This window comes from Paramormyrops kingsleyae, chromosome 9, assembly GCF_048594095.1.
Source record: "Paramormyrops kingsleyae isolate MSU_618 chromosome 9, PKINGS_0.4, whole genome shotgun sequence".
Taxonomy (NCBI): Eukaryota; Metazoa; Chordata; class Actinopteri; order Osteoglossiformes; family Mormyridae; genus Paramormyrops; species Paramormyrops kingsleyae.
In genome coordinates this window covers 11,217,421-11,244,371 of record NC_132805.1, presented here as the reverse complement: position 1 = coordinate 11,244,371, position 26,951 = coordinate 11,217,421, and the positions used below count along the sequence as shown (strand labels likewise).

The following is a 26,951-nucleotide window of genomic DNA, read 5'->3' as shown; positions in this document are numbered from 1 at the left end:
TCAATCAGATCTTCTCATTTATTTAACAGTCACCAGGTGATAAGATACATTCTCTTTAAAAAAGGAAGAAATAAAACAGCAAAATTGATATTTTTTTCGTTAAAAATTATTATACAATTTTCTCAATATAGATTTTGTACAAAATAAAAGGTCATTAAATTATAACTGAAGTATGATTCAGTAACAAAGACAGGAAGTGAGGGGGGGGGTCAGGGTTCAATGGGATGCTACCACACTCAGGAAGTCAAAGACCAACTTTTTCATTAATAAATATTTGTATGCTATTCGTATATATTATGCATATGCAGCTTCATATATAAATACCGGGAAGGTCCTCTGTTGGATTTTGTATTTCTCTACACCACTGCGGTACAAGGTTGATGCGCACACACTTACACGTCAAAGGGTCAAAGGTTACACTGAACCCCGTATCTGCCCCAGGAGGCAAATGAAGAACAACTGGGGGGAGTCACAAAATCTGCCCCTCAAGGTTCAATGGGCTTAACCTGTACTAGTGAAAATAAAGACCCATCACTGAAAGAAGAGGCATTATCCATCATCGGCAGGTAACACTTGGCCTGATCCTTGGCCTCACCGAGCCTGGGCACCCAGAAAACGCGTGTCCTCCCCTTGTTGGTAGCACTGTTCATTAGCATCAGAGGCGGGGGGGATATATTAGTTCCCAGAGCTGAGCAGGGCAGACCTGTAGAGGTCTTCTGTGGTCGCAGTGGTTTGTGTGCACGTCCAAGATGGTCTGGATGAGAGCCATTAGTTCCACCTGTTGCGTAGCCGCTTTGTCACCCCCCAGGGCGAACGACTCTGCTTCTTTACACAGAGAACAATGAGGATAAAGAACGACATCAAAGCAAAGATGAGTGTAACGACGACAAGGTCAGCACTGTCTGACGAGAGCCACAGTTCGGTCGCGTTTTTTTTTTTTTCTTTTTCCACTCAATGGACCGGTAAACAAAGTCAAAACCACAACGCAGCCGGCAGAACACGAGAAAAGCGTGGCCTAAACGCAGACAGGAAGGACGGGGGCAGTTAGGGCACCCCAGCCCCTCACTACGGGGAACTCGGTGAGATGTTGGTTTATGGAATGGGAAGCCAATTAAGTCACAAATAAGAAGGGAGAAGGAAAGGTTCTACTGGGCCTTCAGAGGACTTGTGCACCTTCCGCACCCTTTCTGTTTAATCAGGTGGGGGTGAGGTGGGGTGGGGCGCCGGCTACATTACTGCAAGATGACTTAGCGTTAATCACTCCCTTCACTCAGCGCATTACGCGCAGCGGACGTGGGCTGGGGGTGCCACCACTGCATTAAATTTGCAATAATGATACATCACTACTGGGTCACTTTGGAGATTAAAAGCGAGACGCGGAATTTCAATGGGGTGACGTCAGCGGCAAGCTAGCGGCGCGGAGGTGCTGGGTGCGAGGCAGACACGCTGGGTCGCGGCGACGTGCGGAGTGTCGACGCTCGAGCCTGATGGATATGCCCGGGGGCGCCCCCGGCAGGCGGAACGTGCCGCACGGCAGAGCGACCTCCCCTGGTGGCATCTGCGTGACTCCCAGCATCATACATATAAAGTGCTAGAAAGTTCCGGCTTGACGGGAGGCCTTGGTAGATGGCGGTAACACTGGGATTGTCATCACAGTACGACTGACTCGACAGACTGGAAGGACGTGAACCATAAGCACAGTGACCGGGGGCAGAGGGCTTGGGGTAGATTGAGGGGATGGGGGGGAAATTGGGTGGGGGAGAGGCGGTTAGATTGTATGTGTTTCTATCACATTGTTTTCTCATGTGGCCTAGAAGTCACAGTCAAGCAGACAGCTGGGTATGTCAATCTGAAGGACCCCCCTTGCCAACCGCTCCTCGTCATGTGTGAGGTCTCTCCAAGCGTTACCAAGGGAGGGTCAGCCAGGCACCCAGTTCTGATTATTGTGGGCCTGGGGGGGGCCCGCCAGGCCACTCATTCCCACCGCCATGCCCATGCCCATGCCCATGCCCATTCCCATACCCATACCCATGCCCATCCCCTGGGACAAAGAGCTGTCGAAGTTGAAGTCCATCTCCTCAGAGTCCATGAAGTCATTGAGGAGGATCGACTCCACATCGCAGTCCAGGCTGCCCTGGAAGATGTCCAGGTCCAAGTCAGCGGGCAGCCGATCATGTGGGTGATGGGCGTGGGGATGGTGCGGGTGATGATAACCATGGTAGCCTCCGCTTCCACTCTGTGGGTGGTGGTAGTGTCCATGTCGGGGGTCCTCCATGCCCTGGTGGTGGCCCCCGGAGTAGGGCTGGAGTCGGGGGTGCGGGGCTGTGGCCAGGTGGCAGGAATCCTGGGGCATCCCCAGCATGCCAGCCGGGTTAGGGGGCAAGGAGGTGGAGGCAGGTAGGTGGGCGTGGCCTGAGGGGCTATATAGGTCAGGGGCTTTGAGGCTGTAGGGCTGCAGAAGTCCACTGTTCATCTGGGGTGTGAGAGCCGGTTGCTGACCTGGGCGAGTGTGCGCATGGTTGTGGTTGTGAGTAGGGTTGTGGTTGTGGTTGTGAGTAGGGTTGTGGTTGTGAGTAGGGTTCTGGTTGCGATTGGAGCTGTGGTTGTGGTTGGCAGTATGGCTGTGACTGTGACTGTGGCTGGGATTATGACTGGCACTGTGATGCACATTATGCCCGGGGTTGGCATTGTGACTGGGATTGTGGCTTGGGTTCTGGTTATGGCCGTGGTGGAGGCCGGCGCTGTGGCTGAGGGAGTGGCCTGTGCTGGAGGGACCCATCAGGGGGTGTGACTCTGCCTCTGGCCTCAGCATCATGTCCTTGCTGCAGTAGCGCGGCCCCCCGGTGAGCAGGTCCTGCAGGGCGTTGGAGCTGCCGTAGCCCCTCATTGAGCCCTGAAAGCTGGCAGCTTTGTTTTCCTGAATGGTCTGCATGGGCGAGTGGTGCCGCAGCAGCCCCATGGCCGGCTGGCTATACACGGAGCCACAGTACGAGCCCTGGCCTTTGCTGCCGGACCCGAAGTGGAAGCTGGGACGCTTGTGCCGGGGGGGCTGGTGGTACCCTTCTTCCAGGAGCCTCTCCTCCAGGCTGATGGCCCCCGTCAAGTCAGCAAGCTGCGGGAGCTCCACTGAAGGACAGTGCCCGGCGGCTCCCAGGGCAGGCGAGCGGGCGCTGGATGGGCTGGGGTACAGGCGGGGGGAGGCGGAGCAGGAGAGAACACCCTCCTCAGGCTCCTCCAGCTCGGCTTCGGCCAGGATGGGTGACAAGCGGCCGCTCAGGGTGGAGGTGGAAGAGCTGGCCCGGGAGTGGATGTCCGTCCAGGCATCAAACTCCTCAGCACCTGCTCCCACCCCCACCGCCTTTCCGCTGGGGCTGCCCTCCTCTGCGACGGACCCCTGCAGCCCAGGCGCGGCCCCAAGCCCCGGCCGCCCCGCTGCCTTCTTCCGGCTGACCCGCCCCTTGCTCTTCAAGTATTTGGAGTTATTGTCCATGGAGACGGCCCGGCGCCGAGGTGCCTTCCCTGCCTTGCCTCCCTCCGGGTTCAGCATCCACCAGGAACTCTTCCCGGTGCCCTCGTTCTGGACGCGGATGAAGCGAGTGTGCAGGGACAGGTTGTGCCGTATGGAGTTCTGTGGGGGGGGGGGGGGGGGGGGACATGGAAAACTCCGTCAGAGACGTCACTGGAGATTACAGCACGGAGGTGGCACTACACCAGCTAGGCTCGCGTCTAGAAAATCTGCACAGTGCGGAGGTGGTGGTGGAAACAGTCAAGGGAAACCTTGACGCTTGCACTCTATTGACATGAAAGACTATTCATTTGGCTCCAGCCTCAGACAGTGAGGACGAGGGTAGCCTGGACTGGCGTTGTATGCTTTTAGCCACGGTGGCTGTGCCAATTTGGGGGGGCTGAGGCAGTGCTGGGCTCTAATGGTGCGAGCATCTAACCCATAGCTCAGCAAGGCCGGCTCCACTCCGGCACTGAGAGGCCCAGGGGACCACGAGCACGCCAGATTAATGGCAACTGCTACTTCCCTCTTTCCGTCTCTCTCTCTTTCTCTCCCTCCCTCATTAACCCTCTCTCCGTCAGCAGCCCTCTCCTCCTCCATCTAATCCTCTTTCGCTGTGCTCTCCCCTCTCCTCCACATCCCCCTCTTTTCTCACACTCGCTCTCTCTCCAGCTTGGTCTCATTCTCCTGGCATTCCCGCTCTTGCCGTCTCTGAATACATCCTCTTATCACCTCATTGTAAGACTAGCCTCGCTCGCTGGCGGGAAACAACGGCCGTCCAATCGCTGCCTGCGAACGGAGCCACAGATTTGCATTAAAAAGGGAGCCAAATCAATTTCGGCGCGCTTGCAGCGTCAATGTGCGTGTCTCCCTCTATTCCATCCCTTTTTCTACATTCTGTTATGCAGTTCAAGCACATGGGCTGTACTTAGTTGTTGCTTTGAGCTTTTATATTGCCCAACCAAGAATAGAGCTAAATAGGCACCAATTATCACTGGGAAATGCCGGGAGGAAAGCAAATTAATGTCGCAACCCCCCAAATCACTACGTGCACAACGTCTAAATGCTTCCTCCTCACAAATCTTGGTCAGTTTTAGGAATTATTCTACAGCTGCTGAATGCCATGGAGTGAAAAATATACTCTAGACAGAATGTTTTGGTTCAATGCTGTCATGACAATAGCTGGCATGCATGTTTATCTTCTCACCTCATATCTTCTGCAAAGCTACCTTAGAAAACTCCACGGGCACCAATGAAGGAACAGCAATGACAAAGACCCAGGCAGAAAAACGGAGACAACCCCCCCCCCCCCCACGTTTCTCACGCCGGTGTCTCCAGCTGTGAGTAACCATGGTAACGGAGTAAACGGAAAAGGGGGAGATAAACTGAGTGGTGGGGTGTGTGTGTGTGTGTGTGTGTGTGTGTGTGTGGGTGCGTGGGGGGGGGGGGGGTGGCTGGCTGGCGGGGAGGAGAATGACACCGTTTGAAGCTGTGTTGAGTTCGATGCAGCCTTTCATGTAGTCTGCAGGGCCCCCATAACCGTCTACCTGGGAGACTTATTCACCTGCCTGCACCGAGCCATGCAACTGCCACTGCTTCGCAGTTCTAACTGCATCTCAGAGCATAATATGTTGCCTGCACTGAACCATGCAGCAGCCACTACCTCGCATATCTGACTGCGGACCAGAGTGTAACACAGTGCCTGCACCGAGCCATGCGACCACTACTGCCTCGCAAGTCTGACTATGCCTCAGAGCATAACGCACTGCCTGCACCAAACCATGTGACTGCTGTTGCCTCACAAGTCTGACTATGCCCGAAAGCACAACATGCTGACTGCATTAAGCCATGCGACCACTGCTACCTCCCAAATCTGACTATACCCCCAGGGTGTAACTTGCTGCATTCTTTGAATCATGCGACCGTTACTGCCTTGCAGGTCTGACTATGCCCCAGAGCACAACTTGTTTCCTGCATTAACCCATGGGGCTGCGTCACAGGTCTATCTATGTCCTGGAGCGCAAGATGCTGCTTGCACCAAGCCATGCGGCTGCCACTACCTCATAGGATGGTATGCACCCAAGAGCATAACACGCTACCTGCCCCGAGCCATACGACCACTGCTGGCTCACAGGTCTGGCTGTGCCCCAGAATATAACATGCTGCCTGCAGCACGTTAGTAAATGACCTCCCGTGGGGGTGCCACGGGAAACGAGGGAAGGAGCTGCTCCCGAGCCCCCCCGCCCCCCACCCCTTCCCGCTTGATCGTGGTGATTCGTATGAATAACGTGGCTGCCGCCAATCTGGACTTCCCATCCCCCCCCATCCTTCCCCATCCATCCCCCCCCCCCCCAGCATCAATCCCCAAAGCGCCTCCCACCACCACAGGTTCCGATTGGGATGGAGGGTGGCGGCGGTGATGCTGATGGTTGGGGGGATTAGGGGCACACTGAGGTAGTACCAGGGCTAGTCCTGAGGCAGCAAGATGCCGCAGAAATCTAGGCTCCCATTCTTCTGGTCTGCAGAGCAGTTCATCACAGAAAAACACAGAAGAGTGGCTTCCCTACTATTCAGTAACGTTCTCGGCTTCTCCTTCAGGGGATGCTGCACTCTATTTTGCACCCCCCATCTCGAGGGACAATTGTTTGAATATAGAGTAACCGTCAGAGACTGCAGCCACTGTCATTACAGTAGAAGGCAGGGGCCACGTCAGAATCCGTATAAGCGGCCGTCCCCAGTGCGCAGAAGCTCGCACAGACGGGGGCCCATTAAAACTGCGGCCCTTCTGCTCTCCCTGTCACTGATGCCACCGCCGATCCAGCCTCTGTGACTCCTGCCTCTTTAATTGTCTCGACGTCGTCTCCGGGTTGCCCTCCCTGATAAACACGTCCTTAATCTTTCAGCCCGGGGGTCCTGACCTTCTGACACAGGTATAGTACCGAATGTCCTGCCAGTCCTGGGTGAACAGCGTGTCCCTCAGGGCCGCATCTTTAGATGGGATCTCTGTTTCGGCTTGGCTCCCTCCCCTGGCTCACGACCGCCTCTCCCAATTTACCGTCGGTGATACTGTCGCGTGTCACTCCGGCTTTGGTCTTGAAAACCAGTCCCATCAGCCTGTCACAGATATGCACCCGGGTAGAACTATTTAAAGAGACTGGGTGGAGCAAAGACCCTTCTGGAAAAGCATGAACCAGGTCTGTTGGTTTGTCACAAAGCCAAGCTCCAGTCATCAGAAGCATAAAGGTCAAACAAACTTGCAGACTCACTGAGGAGGGCAAAGATCCTTTTTGAGAAAGACCCTCAACTTTAGTGTTCGATGTCTGCCTACTCATGGCTGCTGGCTGTGAGTGTGTGTCACTGGCGTGGCACATTGTGCCAGGAGAAATACGAGCAGGGTGGCAGCGTCCAGCCTAGCACTGGGGCGCTGTGCCTCCGCTGCCCGTCTCACTGCTCGTAGTGTGAGGGGGCTGTCTGTGTGGGCACGAAGGGCAGCTGGAGAGGGGGGCTGGGTGCATGAATGGGGGGGGGCAGTGGGGGAGACACAGGAATGTCATTTGCAGGGTGGGGGGGCACTGTGAGAACATTCTGGGAAAGACAATAGATTTCCCTCCAAAAATGCCCCCCAAACTGACGAAAACACGCCCAACAACCCACTCCGTCTCGTGCTTCATAGTCAGTGTATAAGCACTGGGGGGCAGAGACCGTAATGCCCATCCTGGGGAGTGTGTGGAGTGTGTACAAAGACCCCAGTGATGAGAGCAGAACAGGAACGGGAACAAAAAAAGCACTCATCCAATTCAAATAAGTCCACTACACAAAAGGTGACGGCGCTCTCTATAGGAGAGGGAACCCCCCCCCAGGTCCAGGAATGCTGCCCCTCCCAGCCTTTATTTATTAATCCATTATATACAGTCAGGAGTTATTCTGTGTTGTCAGTGGGCGACTCTTCATGCTATGCATTTATCTGATGAACACAGGCAGAAGAGAGCAGAGAGGATGACTGTATTTATGGAGAACTGCGGGGACCCAACACGGGCCGCCCTGCACCTCAGCTCCAGAGGACCCAACATGGGCCGCCCTGCACCTCAGCTGCAGAGGACCCAGCACGGGCCTCTCCACAATTCCACAGCCAGGGGATCCAGCATGGACCACTGCGTGCTTTGGTGGCCGGGGGACCCAGCACTGGCCGCTCCGCACCACATCAGGGCTGTATTTGTCCCTTTGAAGAGACATGAAGAACTCAATGGATTAATGGGGGTGGGGCGAAGGAGGGAGTGTTTGGACGACAGCACTCACACCCAGCTCAGGGTAACTGCACACACATGCTGCACAGGATAACTGCACTCAGGTACAGCAAAGGACTGCACTCATGGGCAAAACAGGACAACTGCACTAACACACAGCTCAGGCCGACTGCAATCACGCGCAGCACAGGATGACTGCACTCACACGCAGTTCAGGGAGACTAGACTGACATGTAGCTCACGACGACAACAGTCACACGCAGCTCAGAGCGACTACAGTCACGCGCAGCTCAGGACAACTACACTCACAGACAGCTCAGGGTGACTACACTCACAGACAGCTCAGGGTGACTACATTCACAGACAGCTCAGGGTGACTACACTCACAGACAGCTCAGGGTGACTACACTCACAGACAGCTCAGGGTGACTGCAGTCATGAACAGCTCTGGATATTGGTGCATGTGGGTGGCATCGGGGATGAACAGGGAGCTTTGAAAAAGCAGGATAAGCGTCCTGTGAGCAGCCATGAAAGCGAGTCTAACAGTGCAGGTACAGACATGCTCACGTCCTCCTTGACTATCTTAATGCAACTAAACCAAGTTTAGATCCTCTAACCCCCATATGAGAAGGAACCAAGGAACTGAGGACCTGAAGACTGCTTTGTCCGATGGGTTCGACGATCTGGCCGGGGGTCCCCTCCAGCGGATGGCGGGCAGTGAGAGCAGTTGGCCAGTGAGTCAGGCTCCGGAGGAGACGGGGAGGCGGAATCTGGGCGATTCCTCACGGAACGGGGCACTAATTGCAGCCAGAGCCTGGCAAAGCGCTCAGCGTTTGGCTAAGAGGCCAAGGGACAGGACAGGGGGGTGGGGGGGGGGGGTGCTGCGTGGGGTCGGATGGATAAAAATAGCGCCGGCAGATTAACGAGCATCTGAGAGCGGGGTAGGGGATCGGAAAATCCGCGCAGAGTGGGGCAGAGCCGACTGCCACAGAATCTCCTCACGCGCACGGCGGCTGCACCCTGGTGCCCGAAAGACACCCCCTCCCCCGCACACACACACACACGCGCACACACACACGCTGAGGAGCTCGTGAGATGATCGCACAACAGGTGCAGTGCCCAGGGACACCTGTGGGATGCCCCGCCCACGCCTCCACTCTGCCAAGTAACATTTTCCATGAAACCTGCCACCTATTTTTAAAGACTCACGTGTTCATTTTTTTTTAAAAGACTTTTTTTTATTGCATTCCATAAGGGGTGGGGGGGAGTTGCTTGGGGTGGGAGTGCCATTACTGAACCGCAGACTTGGCGTGGATCTGATTACCCAGAAACCACCGGCTGCCATATGAAAGGGGGGGACCCACGGTACCACCCCCCCCCCCAGGAGACTGCGTCTTCACAATAACACGGACCTCATTTCCCGCTCTCTAAAGGTCACTGCGCCCCTCTGATCAGACCTTAATAAACAGCATTCTACAGGTTTAATTCGATTTCACCAAAGTGGGGACCCCATCCAAGGGTCCGTGTACAACTCACGACATTCCTATGGTCGTGGTGTGCGCTATGTTTTTTGACCAACCGCCCCTACCCACCGTGGACATCCACACGTGTACATGCGGTGTACACGAATTCACATGGACACAAAGACACATGTGATTCAGAGAGAACCAATCATGGCATGGGGATCTGTCACACAATGCAACACAGTGAGCAAATATTCAATATTCAACCACACACCCATACAGCAGAGTTACACACAAGCCAGAGAGTGTTTGTCCTTCAGTCACTCACACACACACACACACACACACGCACACAAACAGACACACAAACACAGACACAGACACACACACACACACGCACACAAACAGACACACAAACACAGACACAGACACACACACACACACCTCCCTCTTCTGTCAGCCTGGCACACTGGGCAAGCTCATTACTGCAATGCCAAGCTACCGGTTGCTAAGGAGACCTGAGGGAGAGGGAGGGTTCCTGTTGCCATGGCAGCCGGCCTGCTTCCTGCCAACTATCCCTCCCCGAGAGACCTGACCAGAGTAGAGAGGGAGAGGCAGAGTGAGAGATGGGATCACTTGAGAAACCGTGGAGGAACCGATATAAAGGTGGGTGCAGGTGGCTATAAGGAGGAGAAGATCTTCATTAGAAGACCAGATAGCTGATTACATTAAAAAAGACATTACTTTTGCTAAAGATGTAATTCTGGTCCAAAGGCTCAAGGGAAACATTTTTGCAGCCATTCCGCCATGTGCTGCTGCGCTACAGAAATCCCTGGGAGCTGCTGTCGAGGGTCTTATATCAAATTAAACTTGATTGATTGCCTCACCATAGCATTTTGCTGGTCACATGATGCGAGCCAGACTCACAATGCAGGACAAACTCCTCCCACATTCCAGCGAAAAGTGTGGGGGTGCCACGGGAAACGAGGGAAGGAGCTGCTCCCGAGCCCCCCCGCCCCCCACCCCTTCCCGCTTGATCGTGGTGATTCGTATGAATAACGTGGCTGCCGCCAATCTGGACTTCCCATCCCCCCCCATCCTTCCCCATCCATCCCCCCCCCCCCCAGCATCAATCCCCAAAGCGCCTCCCACCACCACAGGTTCCGAGACGGGCCCCACCCCTGGGCCCTGCGCTTACAGGCCTTACTACTGGGGGGGGGGGACAACTCATCCAGGGATGGATGGAAGGGTCAGAGAAAGCATGGCAGCCTTCATCCTCACACATCTTCAGCTGTGCCCCCCCGGCTCGGGGCACAAGCTGCTCTCACCGCCTCTCTCTTCTCTCTCTCCATCCTTCAGCCCCTCACTTCCTTTGTCTTTTCATCCTCACTCTTTCCGCCCTGGTTGCCCTGCCTGTCCACTCATTTGGGGGGGGGGGGGGGGGGGGGGCAGGTGACCCCTCCACCCCGCAGTACCATAGCTAACAGGCAGCCGACACTCCTCCACTTCCTTTCTGTCGCTCAGTGGCAGGAAGGCAGGAGAGCACAGAGCCCCTTCGCTCTCCCAAAACAAAGAGAGCCCAATTAAGTCAGTTTGAGTTAGGGTCTATTGGGGGGGGGGGGGGGTGGTAGAGGGCCAGGGAGTGAGAAAGAGAGAGAGAAAGAGGCTGTGTGATAGAGGGAAGAGGGTAAAAATGGAGGGCAGAGCGATAGAGCCTAGCATAGAAACACTCACTAGCCAAAGTGGGGCGACTGGCTCTCAGCTTCTCCACCATGAAATATTCATGAGATCCATCTCCATCTCCAGCCCCAGCCCATCGCTGGAGCCCAAACGGGAGTGGGGGTGTGGGGGGGGGGCAAATTACACCTGCGGGGAGGCTGGGGTGTTTGGGGGTGGCTAGTGGGGACTCAGCCAAGTTCCCATCTTAAGGGCTGCTGGCCGGTGCCTTAATGAAGGCCCATCATGCGATCGATGCCCTTTGGAGAGGGCTTGATGGTGCGGGGTGCTCCTCAGGCTGTGCCACCCAGGAGACGCAGGAGTCCGGTCTAATCAAGCAGCTGGAGATGTGGTCGAGGGTGAGGAGGCCCCAAATGGGTCCCAGGGCTGGCAGCCCCCCCCCTCACACAGATACACAGGCCCAGTCAGTCACGCATGCACGGTGCTGACTGGAGCAAGTTATATATCCGGCCTGCACTCCAAAGTCCACGTCTATTTGTGCATAAATTGAGCAACATGCACTCCCTAGAAACAGGAAGATCAGGCAGTGCTGTTCCCTTGTTGCCCTGGGTGACCCCTGGTCACACTAGCCAGAGGTGGGAGTCAGGATAGAGGAAGACATGGGGAGTGTCTGGCCCAGCGTTACAGGGTAGGGGGGAGTCTGGTGTGCTGTGTCCACTTTCCCATTTTACAAAGGGACAGAGCGGCGGTGTTTGAGAGTGCCTGAATGAGCATATGCCATTGGGGCATTCCAGCGTGAGCGACACTGTCAGTGGGCATCGCACAGCCAGGTGGGGGTGCACCGTGCACATCATTAGTGTGCAGGAGCGGCACTCCTCATCTCCATCTTACATGCACGAGGCTGCACTTTCCACCCAGTCACCAAACGCCCAGCGACGTGCCCTCACTCCCTCCTCCGCCCCTGCTGCCCTCTCTCCCTCCATCCTGCTACCTTCTGCTCCCGTCCTTCCGTTCACCTTTATCCCTGTATCCATCGCTGCCCTCCCCCGGGCTCGTGGCCTCCCTGACCACATCAGCCTCTTCTCCCACCTCTCCAACGTTCCCATCCTCCTCTCTGTCGCCTCTCTCTCTCATCCTGACGGAGACCCTCTCGTTTCCGGCACCGTGTTCCGTGTTACCCATCATCGTCTCAACCCCCAACCCCCGGCCCCCGCTGTGCCTTGGCGCTCCCATTACTTCCGCGTCGCCGGCCTCCAGCAGTGAGCAGTGCTGTCTCCAGCCCCCTGCCGCTGCCTCTGTCTGCCTCCCTTCTCGCTCACCGTGGAGGCGCCGGCGTATGGCCTGCTGACCGCCGCCGTCCACCTGCAAACGCTCTCGCCGACATTTCTAAGGCACACAGCCGAGACTGAAACTGTAACTCTGACTGTTATTCTAACTGACTAACTGCGACTGAAACAGCAACTGTAACTGAAACTACGACTGTGATTTAAAATGTGACTATAACAGAAACTGCAAGTATACCTGAAGCTATTAGCTACAGCAGTAACTGAAACTGTAACTGCAACTGAAGCTATAAGAGTAACTGAAACTGCAACTGTAACTGCAGCTGCCACCTGGCGCTGTCTCCGCAACTGAACCTATAACTGAAACTATAACTGTATCTGTAATAGAAAGTACGCTCGTATAACTGCAACTGTAATGCGACAGTGACTATAACAGAGAGAAACTGCAGCTTCACTGAATCAGCAGCTGTTGCTGTGGCTCAGTGAACTTGGCTACCGCTATCTGCTGTCTATCTTACTGGTGCATGGTACTGGTTGTCATTCAGCAGCACTGGACTCTCTGGTCCATCTATAGGGCCACCAATATTCAAAGGGATAACAGGTAGAGATGGGGTGAGTGAGAGGGAGGTGAGGGATGTGGAACAGCATGGAAGGAGGTAAGAACAGCACCCCCCCCCACACACACACACAGCGTCTCAGCTGTGTCACCCCTACTCCCCCCCCAAAAGTAATCCAAAAGGAACAGGGGCTCCCACACACACACACACACACACACACACACACTCACAAGACCCCTTGTTGCTATGGAGGGCAGCCACGCATGTGTAGGAAAAACAGCTCTGTCCCCGAGAGCTCTCAGCGTGACCTACATCCCTCCCTCTGGCCACACCCCCAACCCCCCCCCCCCCCACCCCACACACACACACTACGTCATGAGACCTCAGTGTTCCGTCAGCCAGTTCCTCTCCGCCCCCCCCCCCCCCCCCCCACAGATAGCCTTTTTTGTCCAGATCGCTTCTGAGGATTTGCAAAAGCCAAGCTGATTGGAAAGGGAGTTGGTGGGGGGGGGGGGGGGGGCAAATTAACATTGTGCAACTGTGTTAAACCCTCGGGGGGGCAGTGGGTCACGGTCCCGTTATGTAACGCAGTGAGTGAGTGCCCGTTTGTGTGTGTCAGTGTGTATATCCCCCCCCACCCCCACTGCCCACCCCGGCTGCCCATTTTGCTCCTAATTGAGAAGCTTTTTTCTCTTGGACTCTGGTATTGTGGGAAGTTAATTATTTATTTCGCAGGGAGGCCGGAGCGGCCTGGGTGGCTGACTGGTGTGTGTGCGTGTGTGTGTGTGTGAGAGAGGCGGGGATGCACAGCAGATTGGGAGCACATTAATGGACGCACACTTCAGCTGAAGAGCGCAGAGCCGCTGAAGAGCAGCCAAGTCTGCCGGCGCTGCTTGGAAGTCGCTTCTCTGGAATCTCTCTCCCAACACATAGGCGCACGCAGCCGCGCACACGCACACACTCACACACACACACACACACGCGCGCACCCAGAAATGGAGCGCAATCCGGAATCAATACGGCGGCTCCCGCGGTCGCCAGGGAGACGGCTCAGAGGTCGTCACCTTCGTTGCCGCGTTTCCTTTGCAGAAGGCCACGCCCCCCCCCCCCCACAACTGGCAGCTATTTCCAGAAGTTCTGGAATGTCCGCGCCGTCTTTCCGGAACCTTCCAAGAAGGGCCTTGCATCTGAAAAGCATGACCCTCACCTCCAGAGGAGCCCCACTGACCACGGTGTGGCACCGTCAGCCAATGGGAAAGAGGCGTAGGGCGCCTCGCGATTCAGCTTCGTGACTGAGAGCGACTCTACAGAGGAAAGCAGTGATGAGGCCCTTGGGGAAGCAGGGAGCAGGGAAGCGCTCCAGGCTCCGGAGTATGTAAAACTGGCCATTAAGAGGCAGACAAGCCGCGATACAGACTGTAGAAAATATAAAAAAAAAAAAAACATTTTAACGACCCAGAGGTGGAGTGCGATTTGGGTACAGTGAAGTACATGAGTTTGCGTGTGGATGTGTGTCACAGGGTGTGGGGGGGGCAGGGGGCAGGGTTCATCCCGGGCGATCGGCCGGCTCTCTGCTTGGTGCTCCGTGGATAGAATGCTAAGGCAAAGCAGGACCCTCACCCTGACCCACTTTGGGCTGTCGCGAGTCACCACCCCCCGCCCCGAGACCCCGGCCTGCCACCTCGCCACAACCCCCCCATCCCCAAGTCCACCTCAGTCCCTGCTCTCTCGCTCTGCCCTTGTCACAGAAACTGCCACCCCCCCCCCCCAGAATTAGAAAACCACACATGTTCCGACTGATCACCGCTCCCCTGAGCTATCCGAGTGAACACCACCCCCTCCCCCTCCACCAATCTCCCGTAACCCCCCTCCACCCATCTTGACTTTCCATGTATCGGAATTCATGGCAGCACCAGATTTGATTTTATTTTCTGGCTGGGAAGCCAGGGTTGCCATTCCGGTAGACATTTTGCATCATGGAGCATAAGGGGGACAGGAATGGCATGCGTGGCTGTGTGTGTGTGTGTGTGTGTGTGTGTGTGTGTGTGTGTGTGTGTGTGTGTGTGTGTGTGTGTGTGTGCGCGTACCTGTGTGTGTGCCAGCCTGCGTGCGTATGCGTGGCTGCGTGGGTGCACATGTCTGCCGCACACTGCCACCCCGTCTGCATTGTTAGGTGCGGCAACAGAGCCGGGGTGACATTCGTTTCTTACCGCCCCCCCCCCCCCACCCAATCCGGGCTCCCCCCCCCCCCCCCCCCATCGCTCTTTGTCTCCTTCCGTTAGCATGCCCGCGTTACAAATGGCTGTCTGGACTCTGGGAGGGAGAGCGAATAAGGCGGGGGGGGGGGGGGGGGGATGTGCCTGTGAGGTATGGGCTCTCCTGACGCATAAATCATTACCCCCCCGCCAACAGATTCCCGGCCATCAATCTCTGTTTGCCGAGAGGAAGGCGGAGAAAAAAAAAAACAAAAAAAAAAAACAAAAAACGTTATAAAGATCAGATTAAAAATGCAGGCGCCTCGATTTGTACCCGTCAATCCCAGACTTGGGAGTTTTTCTTTTTTTTATGCTCTTTTTTCATAGTCACACTTTCTGGGTCGTGTGTCGCTGTCTGCAGGTTCGTGGGGTGAAATGTAAAAATGATACAGAAGGCTGGGTTTTGGGAGATAGTTAAGTAAGCTCTGCCTTTCTGGGCGGAGGGCTCCGCTTTCTGTGCCGAAGTGGACGAAGCAGTGTGACGGTTAACGGTTAAGCCGTAACGGTGAAGCAGCCGCAGCGTACGATGGCCCGGCGACTGTCCGGCGGGCGTCCAGGCCACGCCCACAATCCTGGATCTTTGTCATCTTACTTTTTTTTTTCTTTTATCATTATTTCCCAACTTTTTCTCTGCGTGTCATAAATAAAGATGACTGAGTCATTGCGAATTCGTGATTCTCAAGGTAAGAGGTTCGCGTTCCGAAAGGAGGCGGGGGTGTCGGGGACGCGGTGACAGGTGTCTGCGAGGGGAATGCGGCAGCAAAATAAATTCCTGGATTTACAAAGTCTGCGTCGGGACCGCAGGGCCAGGGTGGGAGACATTCTCACTGCAAAATAACTGGGTCCTTGGGCCAAATTCTGACTGTGCAGCTGGAGCAGCTGGACCAGCAGGGTCTGCATTTGTGTAGGCACACCCAAAGGGTGTGGTCCCAAAGGGAGAGCAATCTGCGAAGCCTGGTTACCCTGGAGTGACACAGAATGGCTGCGTCTGCGCAGGCAGGGTGGCAGGAGCGCAGACTGACTGCGCAGTGTGACTGAGTGAAGCAGCCTGCCAGCAATTAAGGTGAAATCAGGGAGAAATCTGCACTGCCTTGATAACGAGCCTCATCTGAATTATTAATGAAAGCTATTCCCCCTGCACCCGGACCCCTGCCGAGACACACACATACACACACAACACGCAGGCGCACACACAACACGCAGGCGCACACACAACACAGCAAGCACACACAGACACACACGCACACACACACAAACAACACGCTGGCACACACACGCAGTACACAGCAAGCACACACAGACACACACACACACATATAAACAGAGATGGATGAAATTCAAAAAAACAGTCGCATATATAATTTGAAAAAAAAGAGACACCTAGATAAAATAGAGACACACTGTCCAAACAGAAACACACTGCAGACACACACACACTGTCTATACAGAGATACACTGCAGACACACACTGTCCAAACAGAGACACACTGCAGACACACACACACTGTCCATACATAGAAACACTGCAGACACACACACTGTCTATACAGAGATACACTGCAGACACACACTGTCCAAACAGAGACACACTGCAGACACACACACACTGTCCATACATAGAAACACTGCAGACACACAGACTGTCTATACAGAGATACACTGCAGACACACACTGTCCAAACAGAGACACACTGCAGACACACACACACTGTCCATACATAGAAACACTGCAGACACACAGACTGTCTATACAGAGATACACTGCAGACACACACTGTCCAAACAGAGACACACTGCAGACACACACACACTGTCCATACATAGAAACACTGCAGACACACAGACTGTCTATACAGAGATACACTGCAGACACACACTGTCCAAACAGAGACACACTGCAGACACACACACACTGTCCATACATAGAAACACTGCAGACACACAGACTGTCTATACAGAGATACACTGCAGACACACACTGTCCAAACAGAGACACACTGCAGACACACACACACTGTCCATACATAGAAACACTGCAGACACACACACACTGTCCATACAAAGAAACACTGCAGGCAGACACACACACTGTCCTTACTGACACACTGCAGATAAAGACACACACACTGTCCATAGAGAGACAAACTGTTGACAGATCGACAGACAGACAGATACACTGTCCTTACAGAGACACACTGCAAACAGACATGATGTGCATACAGAGACATACAGCAGACAGACACATACACGCCACATACATAGAATCACATGAATACTACACGTTACTGGCATGTAGTAGCATGGACACGCTCAAACCAGCGCAGGTGCAGACCAAGCTGAGATAGAGGAACTGCCCTAAAAATCAAACAGCCACATCCAAGACTTGACAGGAGGGGAGGGCCTGAAAGGGTCCTGGGACCCAGCACTCCATGTGTCCCCGTGTCTGGCCGGGTCGAGCTGACAACACGAGTGCTACGGTACGCACACAGTGCCTGGACGCCGTCACTTCATTACGTTCTCAGGACACGTGTCCAGGACTGTCAGAGAGCTGCAGCTTCCCACCTTCCCAGAAGCCTGCTGACAGCTGTGAGTCCAGTACTGACATTTCCAGGGTGGAGTGGGGCACCCACACCCCTGCACATCTCCACCACAGCCCCACCCTCCCTCACACCTTCTCCTATCAGCCCCCCCACGCCTTAACACCTCTAATACAGGCATCCATCCTGCACATAAGAACCATACCTCCACAGCCCCTTTCCTGGCCGACCCCATTTATCTGGCAGCCTTCTACCCAGCCACCTCCCTCCACTGGCAGTCTCCTTAAGCATTACTGCTCACCCGCCCCCACCCACACTCATTTCTCCACTGGCAACGACACTACAAAAGACTCCTCCCCCACTGGCAATGCTCTGACATGACAGCCCCCTGCTTAACTGGCAACCTCTTTAAATACCACCCAACTCCCCCACCCCCCCACCCAACTTGCGTGCCTCCTACACGACGCACCACCCCCACCCTCCTTCACTGGCATTGCTCCTTAACAAAATCCCTCACTCTTCTCAACTGGCAACCATCCTACACAACAAAATTCAGGCCCCTCCAACTGTCTTCAACTGGCAACCCTCCTACGCGAGCCCTCCACCCTATTCAACTGGCAACCCTCCTACAACCACCATACTACCCCCGCCTTCCGCAACTGGCATTCCACGCTTTATCGCCCACTTCAGCTCCCCTACACCCCCCCCTCCACCAGGCTCACACTGGCATCCTTCCACCACAAAGCCCCCCCCCCCCTTGGCAGTGAGCACTGGCAGTGTGCGGCGATCTGCTGATCCAGCACCACACAGCCTCATAAACCGAGCAACGCGAAGTCCAGAGTGGACCGAGACACGGGTGGGACACACATGGATCGGTGCTGAACCCCCATAAAAATTCCTCAGGAAACGGCCTGGGCTGGACCCCAGAACCACGTGCTGCTGAAGAACTTGGGGCCTGGATAAAGAGCTGAAACCTGGAGCAGTGTGGGGGGGTAGGCAGGAGGGGCATGAGAACAGGAGCAGTCAGGGCCCCGGGCTATGGGGGGGTGGGGGCAGCAGGGGCCAGAGGCCAGGAGCAGTGAGGGCCCTGGGCCTTGGTGGGGGGGGGGGGGGGGCAAGCAGGATCGCCTGGCACCAGTTTGGGGTGACCGGCTTTGATCCATCTGCCCCCCCCAAAGCTGAACCCGCGTGGCTCCTGTTGAGCTGGCCGACGGTCAGAGAGCATGAAGCGCGTGAACAGAACTGCTGATCCGAGACCCGAGGGCCATGGCTGTTGAGCCTTTGGGCCAGGGTGGGGCCACAGCAAGATAGCAGGATGCTGATCCATGGATGTGAATCAGGAATTAAGGGTGGATAAATGGGGGAGTGGGGGGGGGGTCAGGTGTGGAGGGGGCAGCCACAGCATCGCATCACGACACTGCACTCCCAGATTCCGACATGATGGTCCCTGCAGGCACCGCCAGTGGGACGGCCACCCCCTGACACCCCCTGGCACCCCCTGGCAAGGTGAAAAAGGTGAGCCAAGTCCACGTCACCTGCAACCCCCACCCCCCATGCCCCAATGACACCCCCTACGCGATTCTCTTCCCTGGGGGGGGCGAATCGGATCAGCTGAAGTCTAGGATGGCTTCCAGCGTCTTGCTGTCAGATGTGAGATTCCCCTCCTGCGCCCCCCCTGCCCCCCCAGCACCCCACCCCCGCACGCCGCGCCGCCCCACCCCCGCACGCCGCGCCGTGCTCAGGAGCTGCTTCTCCTTCTGCTGCCTCTTTGTGACAATGACAGGAGCTGCGGGGCTTTTCTGCGGGCCTGTGCCAGGCTGGCAGCCCCCGCTGGGGGCCTCGGCGTCATTGCCGTCAGGGCTCCGTGGACATCTAAACCCCCCCCCCCACCCTGACAGTCCTTTTTCTGCTCCCCCCCCCCCAGCCCCCCATCTTTCATTCATGTCATTTTTCCTGGCTGCTGTTGGCCCTGCTTTGTGTCCCCTCTCCACTCAAAATGCAAACCTAAACCAGAGGGAGGGGGGTATTTCTGCTCCATCTCCTTCAATCTGGCTCTCTTTCTTTCTCTCCCTCCTTTCCTCTCCCTCTAATCTCCTGACCCTTTGCCCCCCTGCCCTCTATCGTTACTTAAAGACACATTACAAATAACAGTCTCATCACTTCAGATTAGAACAAGGGGCCTGGAACCACACACACACACACCCACATACACACACACACACACACCCACCCACATACACACATACATACATACACACACACCCATATACACACATACATACACACACACCCACACATACATACACACACACCCACACACACCCATATACACACACACACACACACACCCACATACACACATACATACACACACACACACACACCCACATACACACCCATATACACACATACACACACACACACACACACACCCATATACACACATACATACATACACACACACACCCATATACACACATACATACATACACACACACACACACCCATATACACACATACACACACCCATATACACACATACACACACACACACACCCATATACACACATACATACACACCCATATACACACATACATACACACACACAGACACACATACCATACACATACTATACACACTCAGACATGCACACACACAGAAACAGACATGTGCACACAGACATATACACACACACGCACACACCATGAGAGATGCCACCGTGTACACAGTCACAGCCCGTGTGACAGTGACACACCATCACTGAGATCAGAGCCACCAGAAGTGGACGCCTAAAGAACGCGATAGTGCTCCCTGATGGGCAGTGGCGGCCGGTGGCCACGCGGCGACACATCGAACCCGAGTCTGCGAGCACGGTGGCCACGCGGCGACACATCGAACCCGAGTCTGCGAGCACGGTGGCCATGCGGCGACACATCGAACCCGAGTCTGCGAGCACGGTGGCCACAGGGCCTGTCCTGGACCCCGGGGCCCGCCGCACACCCCCGAGGGCTCTGCCCTTCCCAGAAGTCAAACAGGTATTAATAGCCCTGAGCCGTAGCTCCTGGAGACGCAGAGGCTCCAGCGGAGAAAAGCCCCAAGCTTAATATACTGCCTGCCTGCAGACGGGGGGGGGGGAGGGGCACAGGGGCTATAATAAACCGCCTTTAATAGCCATCTCCACCTGGCCTTCTGCTGCTCGCTCTGCCCCCCACCCCTATCTTGCGCCCCCCCCCCCCAAGTTATGTTCCAACTGCGCCTCCTTACGGCCCTGTTTTATGAATCGATTAAAGAATGCTGCCAGAAAGAGGAGGCCACGTCGAACCCAGTGACCCCCCCCCCCTTCACAGGAGCTCTGATGGAGGACTGACGATGCCCAGTGAGTGCTGGGGGGCAGATTCTGGACAGGTGCTCTACTGGGTTTTTAAGGGGAAAGAGTCTCAACCTCCCCCGAAGGGGAGTTCAGAATGAAGGCGTCCTTGACAATGGTCGGCGTGGGGGCAGGGAAGGGGGGGCAGGGCCGTGCAACACTGTGATGTCCGTGCCAAGCCCGGCCACACCCCCGGGCATATTACAGGGCGGGGGCCACTGCTGGCTCCGTACCTGTTTTAGGCCGGTAGCTTAATCACCCTCATTACCTGGGATGGGCCGTGTCTCGCCGGGATCCCAAAATAACCGTGGCCCCCGCCGAGCGAGGCCCCCGTGTCAAAGCCTTCATTTAGCCTCGCGTAGCGATTGGCTGGATCGGTGCCCAATGGGGACACAGCGGCTGGCCGCAGCGCTCACTGGAGCGGGACGGGCTTTGCTCGAGCGGCTCGCCTGTTTTCCTGTGTTTGGATGGGGCTTGCAGGTGGGGGGGGGCGCACGGGGGGGGCTCAGCTGATGTGGCGGTCCTTCCTCCCCCCTCCTGTCAGCCCTGAACCCGACAACCAGCGGTGCATCACCGCCGCGGCGACGCCGGGGCTTCCGGCAGATGCGGTTGCACTGGAGTGGCGGCGCCAAGCTTTTAATGCGGGGGGAGGGGGTGAGGGGGGCGGAATTTCAGACTTTGGTCCCAAAGGAACTCCTCTTTAGCCCACAACCAAACCTGTGGTTCAGACGGGCCCAGAAATCCACAGCGGCCCAAAAGAATGCGCCTCTTTGTTCACGGGCTCGGCGGCGTGCGGCTTGATGTGGTGACACCGCCGGCCCGCCACCCCGCGCTGACCTCCTGGGGAAGGCACTCTGTCCCGGCCCGGCCCCCAGGACAGTCTCTGGGCTGTCCCCTCAGCCGGTCACCTTCTCTACACCCAACCAACCTACACTGGGTCATCCGGAACTCATGTCGGGGACTTCCAGCGACTCAGGGGTGGTTAGCGGGGGCAGATGGGAGGGGGGGGGGGATGGGGGGAGTTGGGGCGATGCTAGCATGTCAACCTGCCGGTAATTGTAGGTCTTCGATAGCAATGACAGAGGATTAGCACGTATAAGCTCCTTAAAGGTCGGTCACATCGCAGGGGTGACTTCAGTGCTCAGTGGTGGCCTCCCACGCGTCCCGCCACTCCGCAAATACACCGGCACATACAGCGTAGCGTTACGTCACGCGTGTTCTGTAGAGGGTGCTAATCTCTCCTCTGCATACATCTCATATGGGGATGTTGTGCGTGTGTCCGCCGGGGCATGAGTGAGCCAGTCTGTGTGAGTGACAGAAAAAGATGGGGATTTTCCTTCGCTCCCATACACACAGACTCACACACAGACACAGACTCACACACAGACACAGACTCACACACAGACACAGACTCACACACAGACACAGACTCACACACAGAGACACAGACTGAAACGGCTGTGCTGGCCTCTGTGTGACCTCCATGCCTGACTTATTAAAGTCTGAGCCTGATCCGCTCCACACTAAAGTGAGAGTTCTTTCTCACTGTATTAATCTCCACAAAACTACCCCCCTGACCCCCACCACCTCAGTCGCATTCAGGTGAAGCCCCCCCTCCCCCCCCAATCACAGAGGCCACAAAGTCCACGTTGCACCAGAGGCAGCATGTGTGCCCCTGCTCACCCTGGCGTTCACAACAGCGCGCGGCCAAACGTGGCCCCTCACGGTACTTAAAAATCGGACAGAACAATATCCAGCTTCCCACAAACTTACACAGCAACCAGCCAAAAAGAGGCGGAGCTCTGCTGAGTGACTGCTGGGGAAGATGATGAATATGGGGGCACCTTGTTCAAATGGCACACGTGAGTGGGGGTCGGGGGCACTTCTCTCATGAACTACAGACCCCCAGAAGTACAGAGTCTTATGTCCTAGCCTACGCAATGCAGCCACCTCTCAATTATAACACAACTATGTCAGTAACTGGAGCAGTTAATGTATGGATGGGTTTCTAAGGGTTAAGGGGACGCTATATATAAGGCCTTCTGATAGATGCTCTGTCCTATACGCAACCGCCACAAAACCCCACGTCAAGATTTTTGTAAATTTAACATGGCCTCAGCTAGTGGCCACAGACGTGAGATTGCTGATGACATCTCTTTGGCGCCCGTGCCCTATTATCACCACCACGAAAAACGGCTATGAGAGCTGCTGCCTTCTTTTTACATATATATTTATATAACGGAAACTTTGTCTCCCGCTCAAGTCGATGTGAAGGGATGTTAAAACGATGAGATTCGCGCTGATTTATGCTAAGTTCCCCTTCGCGCAGCGGCCTTATTATTTAACGTTGGAAAGACAGCCAACGTGCAAGTCAGATAATTATAAAGGAGCCGCCAAGTGCGTATAATAAGGTGTGCAACAAGTGAGCAGTACGGGGAAGAGCACTGAAAATGCATATGGTATATATAACTCCGGTGAGATTTGAAGAACAATGAATTGTGCACAATAAAGCGCGGCACCGAGCTCGTCTTTTTCTCTCGCGGGGGGGCTCAAGTGCCCCTCTTTATACGACGGAGGTAAGATCTGGAGCTAAGTAAACGCAGTCTGAAATTGCCTCTAAAACATGGTTTGAATAGATGATGAAGCGATTACTATCCTAAAGGGAAGACTCACAGTTCGCAAGGGAGGAGCCGGCCGAAAGGGGACATACAGGCGAACGGGCAATGTTTCTCTCTCCACCCTCACCCCCCACAACCACCAATGCAGATGTTTCTTCGTTTATTTCCAGTATGGTCTGTCAGATAAATTGAGGAGTTCCCCTGAATTATTCGTGCATTTGTCTGAATCAACCAATAAAGACACGTTTTTGTCCTGCTCATTTCATTCCAGAAGAGAAAAGAGAAGCATCTAAGGATTGAGGGGTGAAAAGTTGGCAGAGGTTCAAGAAGGGTTAATCCAGGCTACTCGGCGAGATCGTCGTAGCAGCTCCCCCCCCCCACATCCCGGCGCTGACTGAGTCAGTCAGACGCCATCCCCTAGTAACCGTAAGTCCCATTCTAGTGTATCTCACAAGGATTTTTAAAAATCTCAAAAACGATTGCTGTACTTCTGCCGCCTGAAATGACATAGCTGCGTACTTAACCAGAACGCAGACACTATCCCTTATATTGATAATCCAAATTTTAAAAACGTGTGTGGAAACAGATGGGGGGAATGGGAATGTGCACAAGCACAGCTAAAACTGCACGTATAATACTAAACGTAGGCTGATTGGATGACTGCGCTTCGGCTAAATCAGTTTTAACTAGGCCTATTTGACGCTTTTTAACCGTTTTAAAGTGCAGACCACGCGTGCTGTCTGTAGAAACAAAATGCAATGCATGCAACGGACACCACGTTTCCAAGGCATTGGTATCTGTGCGTCAAATATGGGTCTAATGCTTGGTTGGGACTGTAGGCGCGTATGCCGATTACAATTCGTTAATTATGTCAATTATAGTACTTCAGCCAAAACAAACTCCTCAGTGCCAAGGGCCATCGTTTCCTTCACCTTACCTTCCACCCGGCTGAGCTGTTACTGTCGCCCTTATCTTTGAAATAAGGTACATAGCGGACCATCCAGTCGTAGATCTGTGACAGCGTGAGTCGTTTTTCTGGGGTGCTCTCGATGGCACGGGTGATGAGGTCCGCGTAGGACTGGTTGCCCCACGCGTTCCGCCGTGAAGACTTGGCTTTGCGCAGCTGGCCGGCCACATCGAGCGCAGCACCGGCCAGGCACGGGAGGGCGGCTGCAGCAGGAGCCGGGGCGCCGGCTGGATGCTTTAACTCCGCCGGCGTGCCACCGTTTCTCTCGGCGCGGCACGCCGGAACGTTATCCGGCTCGACCTTCACGGAAGACAGAGGTAGACCTCCGTTAACCTCCTCTGCAGCAGGAAAATCATCTGGACACGGCAGCGGCCAGGTGCATGAGCGTGGCCGGCTTTGCGGTTCGAAATCCGAATCGATTTCAACCTGATGCGCCTCCAGTTCGTTGTCATCCTCCATCATCAGCATTTATCTTGAATTGTGCACAACTAATCAGGTGAACGAAAAGGAAATACAGCCCTGGATATTTATTCTAATATTTAATAACAAAAGCTGTTGCTTGACCGTGATGCTACAGTCTGATTCAGTTAGCAAATACACGACTATCAGAAATAAGCCGGCAGTCGTTGTAAAGGATCATTATGTGGGGCTAGCCTGCCGTATCAGAACCTAACATTTAACGACAAGAGAAGCAACAATAGTAGTAATAGTCTTTCTCCCATTTCCATTAGAATGTGCGATCATAAAATGTTCAAATGGTAAAAAATACAATCGTAGATCCCCGTATTCCACTATTAAGCTGAATCCAGACTGTCGATAAGAGAAGGTTTTTTTTTTTTAAATCGTGTATCTCCTTTTTAATCAAGCCGGTTGCAGCAACAGATGATCGTTCAGACAGCTAGGAAACAGTGGTCACAAGCTGACGAAAGAATCCCACAATGTAGAAAAAAAAAACAAAAAGGGAAAAATAGAAAAGTGTGTATTTTGTTACATAGGTCTGTTCACAGTCCCAGTCTGGAGAATCTCCGTCTTCCCTTTTAGATTTACAACTGGTGACACACACGCTCTCAAACGGACTCACACACCGATAATATCCCACCGCGTTGACAATTAGACTCTGGAAAAAAAATCAGGTCGCATGAATCATTTATAAAGCGGCACAATTCCAGACAAAAATCGGCTAAGGAGCTCCGGTCCTCTGTAGGGTCCTCTTATTTTCTCATTTCACCTTGCTGGTACTCTTACAAATTAATTTCACCCTTTTCTCTCGAATTTATTCTGACGTTTTAAATGCAAAGATTATTCCCCTTCTTCCGTTGCACACACCAGCCACTTGTAAAAGGACGACGCGCCGGGGCTATAGTGTATAATAAACACTGCTATCAGATAATTGAGCGAAACAGGAATGAAATCACTTCCATCTAGAACAGGTTTCGCGCTGAGGGTTAGAGTGGCGACGCGCTTCTCCAAACTAATGCCTCTTCTCGAAGCGCTGATCCACAGAAACAGAAGGGAAATGTTCCGACTTGTGATGTTCTCTCCTCTTGCAGACCAAACCCGCTTTAAGCAAGAAACTGCAGCCAAAAATACCCCCCACGGAAAACGGGTTGCACCGAACTCGCGTCTGATAATGAAATAGTCTACGACGTAGGGAATTTATCTCCTTTGCCTGCAAACTTCTGCAAAATCATTCTCCAAAATTTACTTTGACCCTTTTAATATCTCCAGTGGTCCTTTCCAGACAGCCCTACTTCACTTATAGCAAGTCTCTTACGTTGCTGCCATCTTTTTCTTCGCGTATTTGGAGGTTTTGCAGTCTTTTTGCCCTCCAGGGAGTAACACTCCCTTGAATTCGCCAAATGTGTGTTTCGCAACTTGTTGCTATGAGTGGTACGCGAGTACGGCGGGTTAAACCGCTCCTCAGCCCGATTACCTTTCGCGTCTGCGTCTGTAGCCTCTTTTCCCGCTCAGTGCTAGCAGTGCCAAATTCCGGTTATGTATTTTGATGGCGAATTACTTTAGCTGAGATCTAACTCATATTACTACATATTAAATAAAATATGCTTTGTACCGCAGTTTATCCAGATGTATAACCAGCTGCTCATAGCAAGCGAAAGGCAAAGCACTATTGACCGTGACATAACTGAGACATTCGGTTTTAAAATGGCAATGGTCTATGTGTGTCATAAGTGTCGCTTCGACTGCTCGCCGAACTGTGGTACTTCCAAACAGCAGGCGGGATTGTTGTGGATGTCACATTCAATATCTGCCCGTGTATGACCCACGTGTGTTACTCTCTCAGATTGTTACATTGACCGAGGGGATTCCTCCAGCACCCGCGAACTACAGCGCCGCCTCCTGATTGGGTTCAACTTGACAGTCGGGAGGAATCAAAGCTGGGCAGCTTCTGTCGATTGGTCGCTGTTCGACACTCCACTGTTCTGATTGGTTTTCCCTCCGCCGAGCGGGGCGGATCC

The 26,951-nt window shown here is 54.3% G+C and overlaps 1 protein-coding gene across 1 annotated transcript; it reads right to left on the bottom strand.

Annotated features, from left to right (window-relative positions):
- On the bottom strand, positions 1–26,851 carry LOC111848797 (forkhead box protein O6-like). Its single transcript, XM_072716326.1, has 2 exons — positions 24,445–26,851; positions 1–3,628 (listed from the first exon to the last, which is right to left on the bottom strand). The coding sequence occupies exons 1-2, from the start codon at positions 24,940–24,942 to the stop codon at positions 1,919–1,921; spliced, it is 2,208 nt and encodes a 735-aa protein (XP_072572427.1). The 5' UTR covers positions 24,943–26,851; the 3' UTR covers positions 1–1,918.
- Positions 26,852–26,951: the final 100 nt, after the last annotated feature.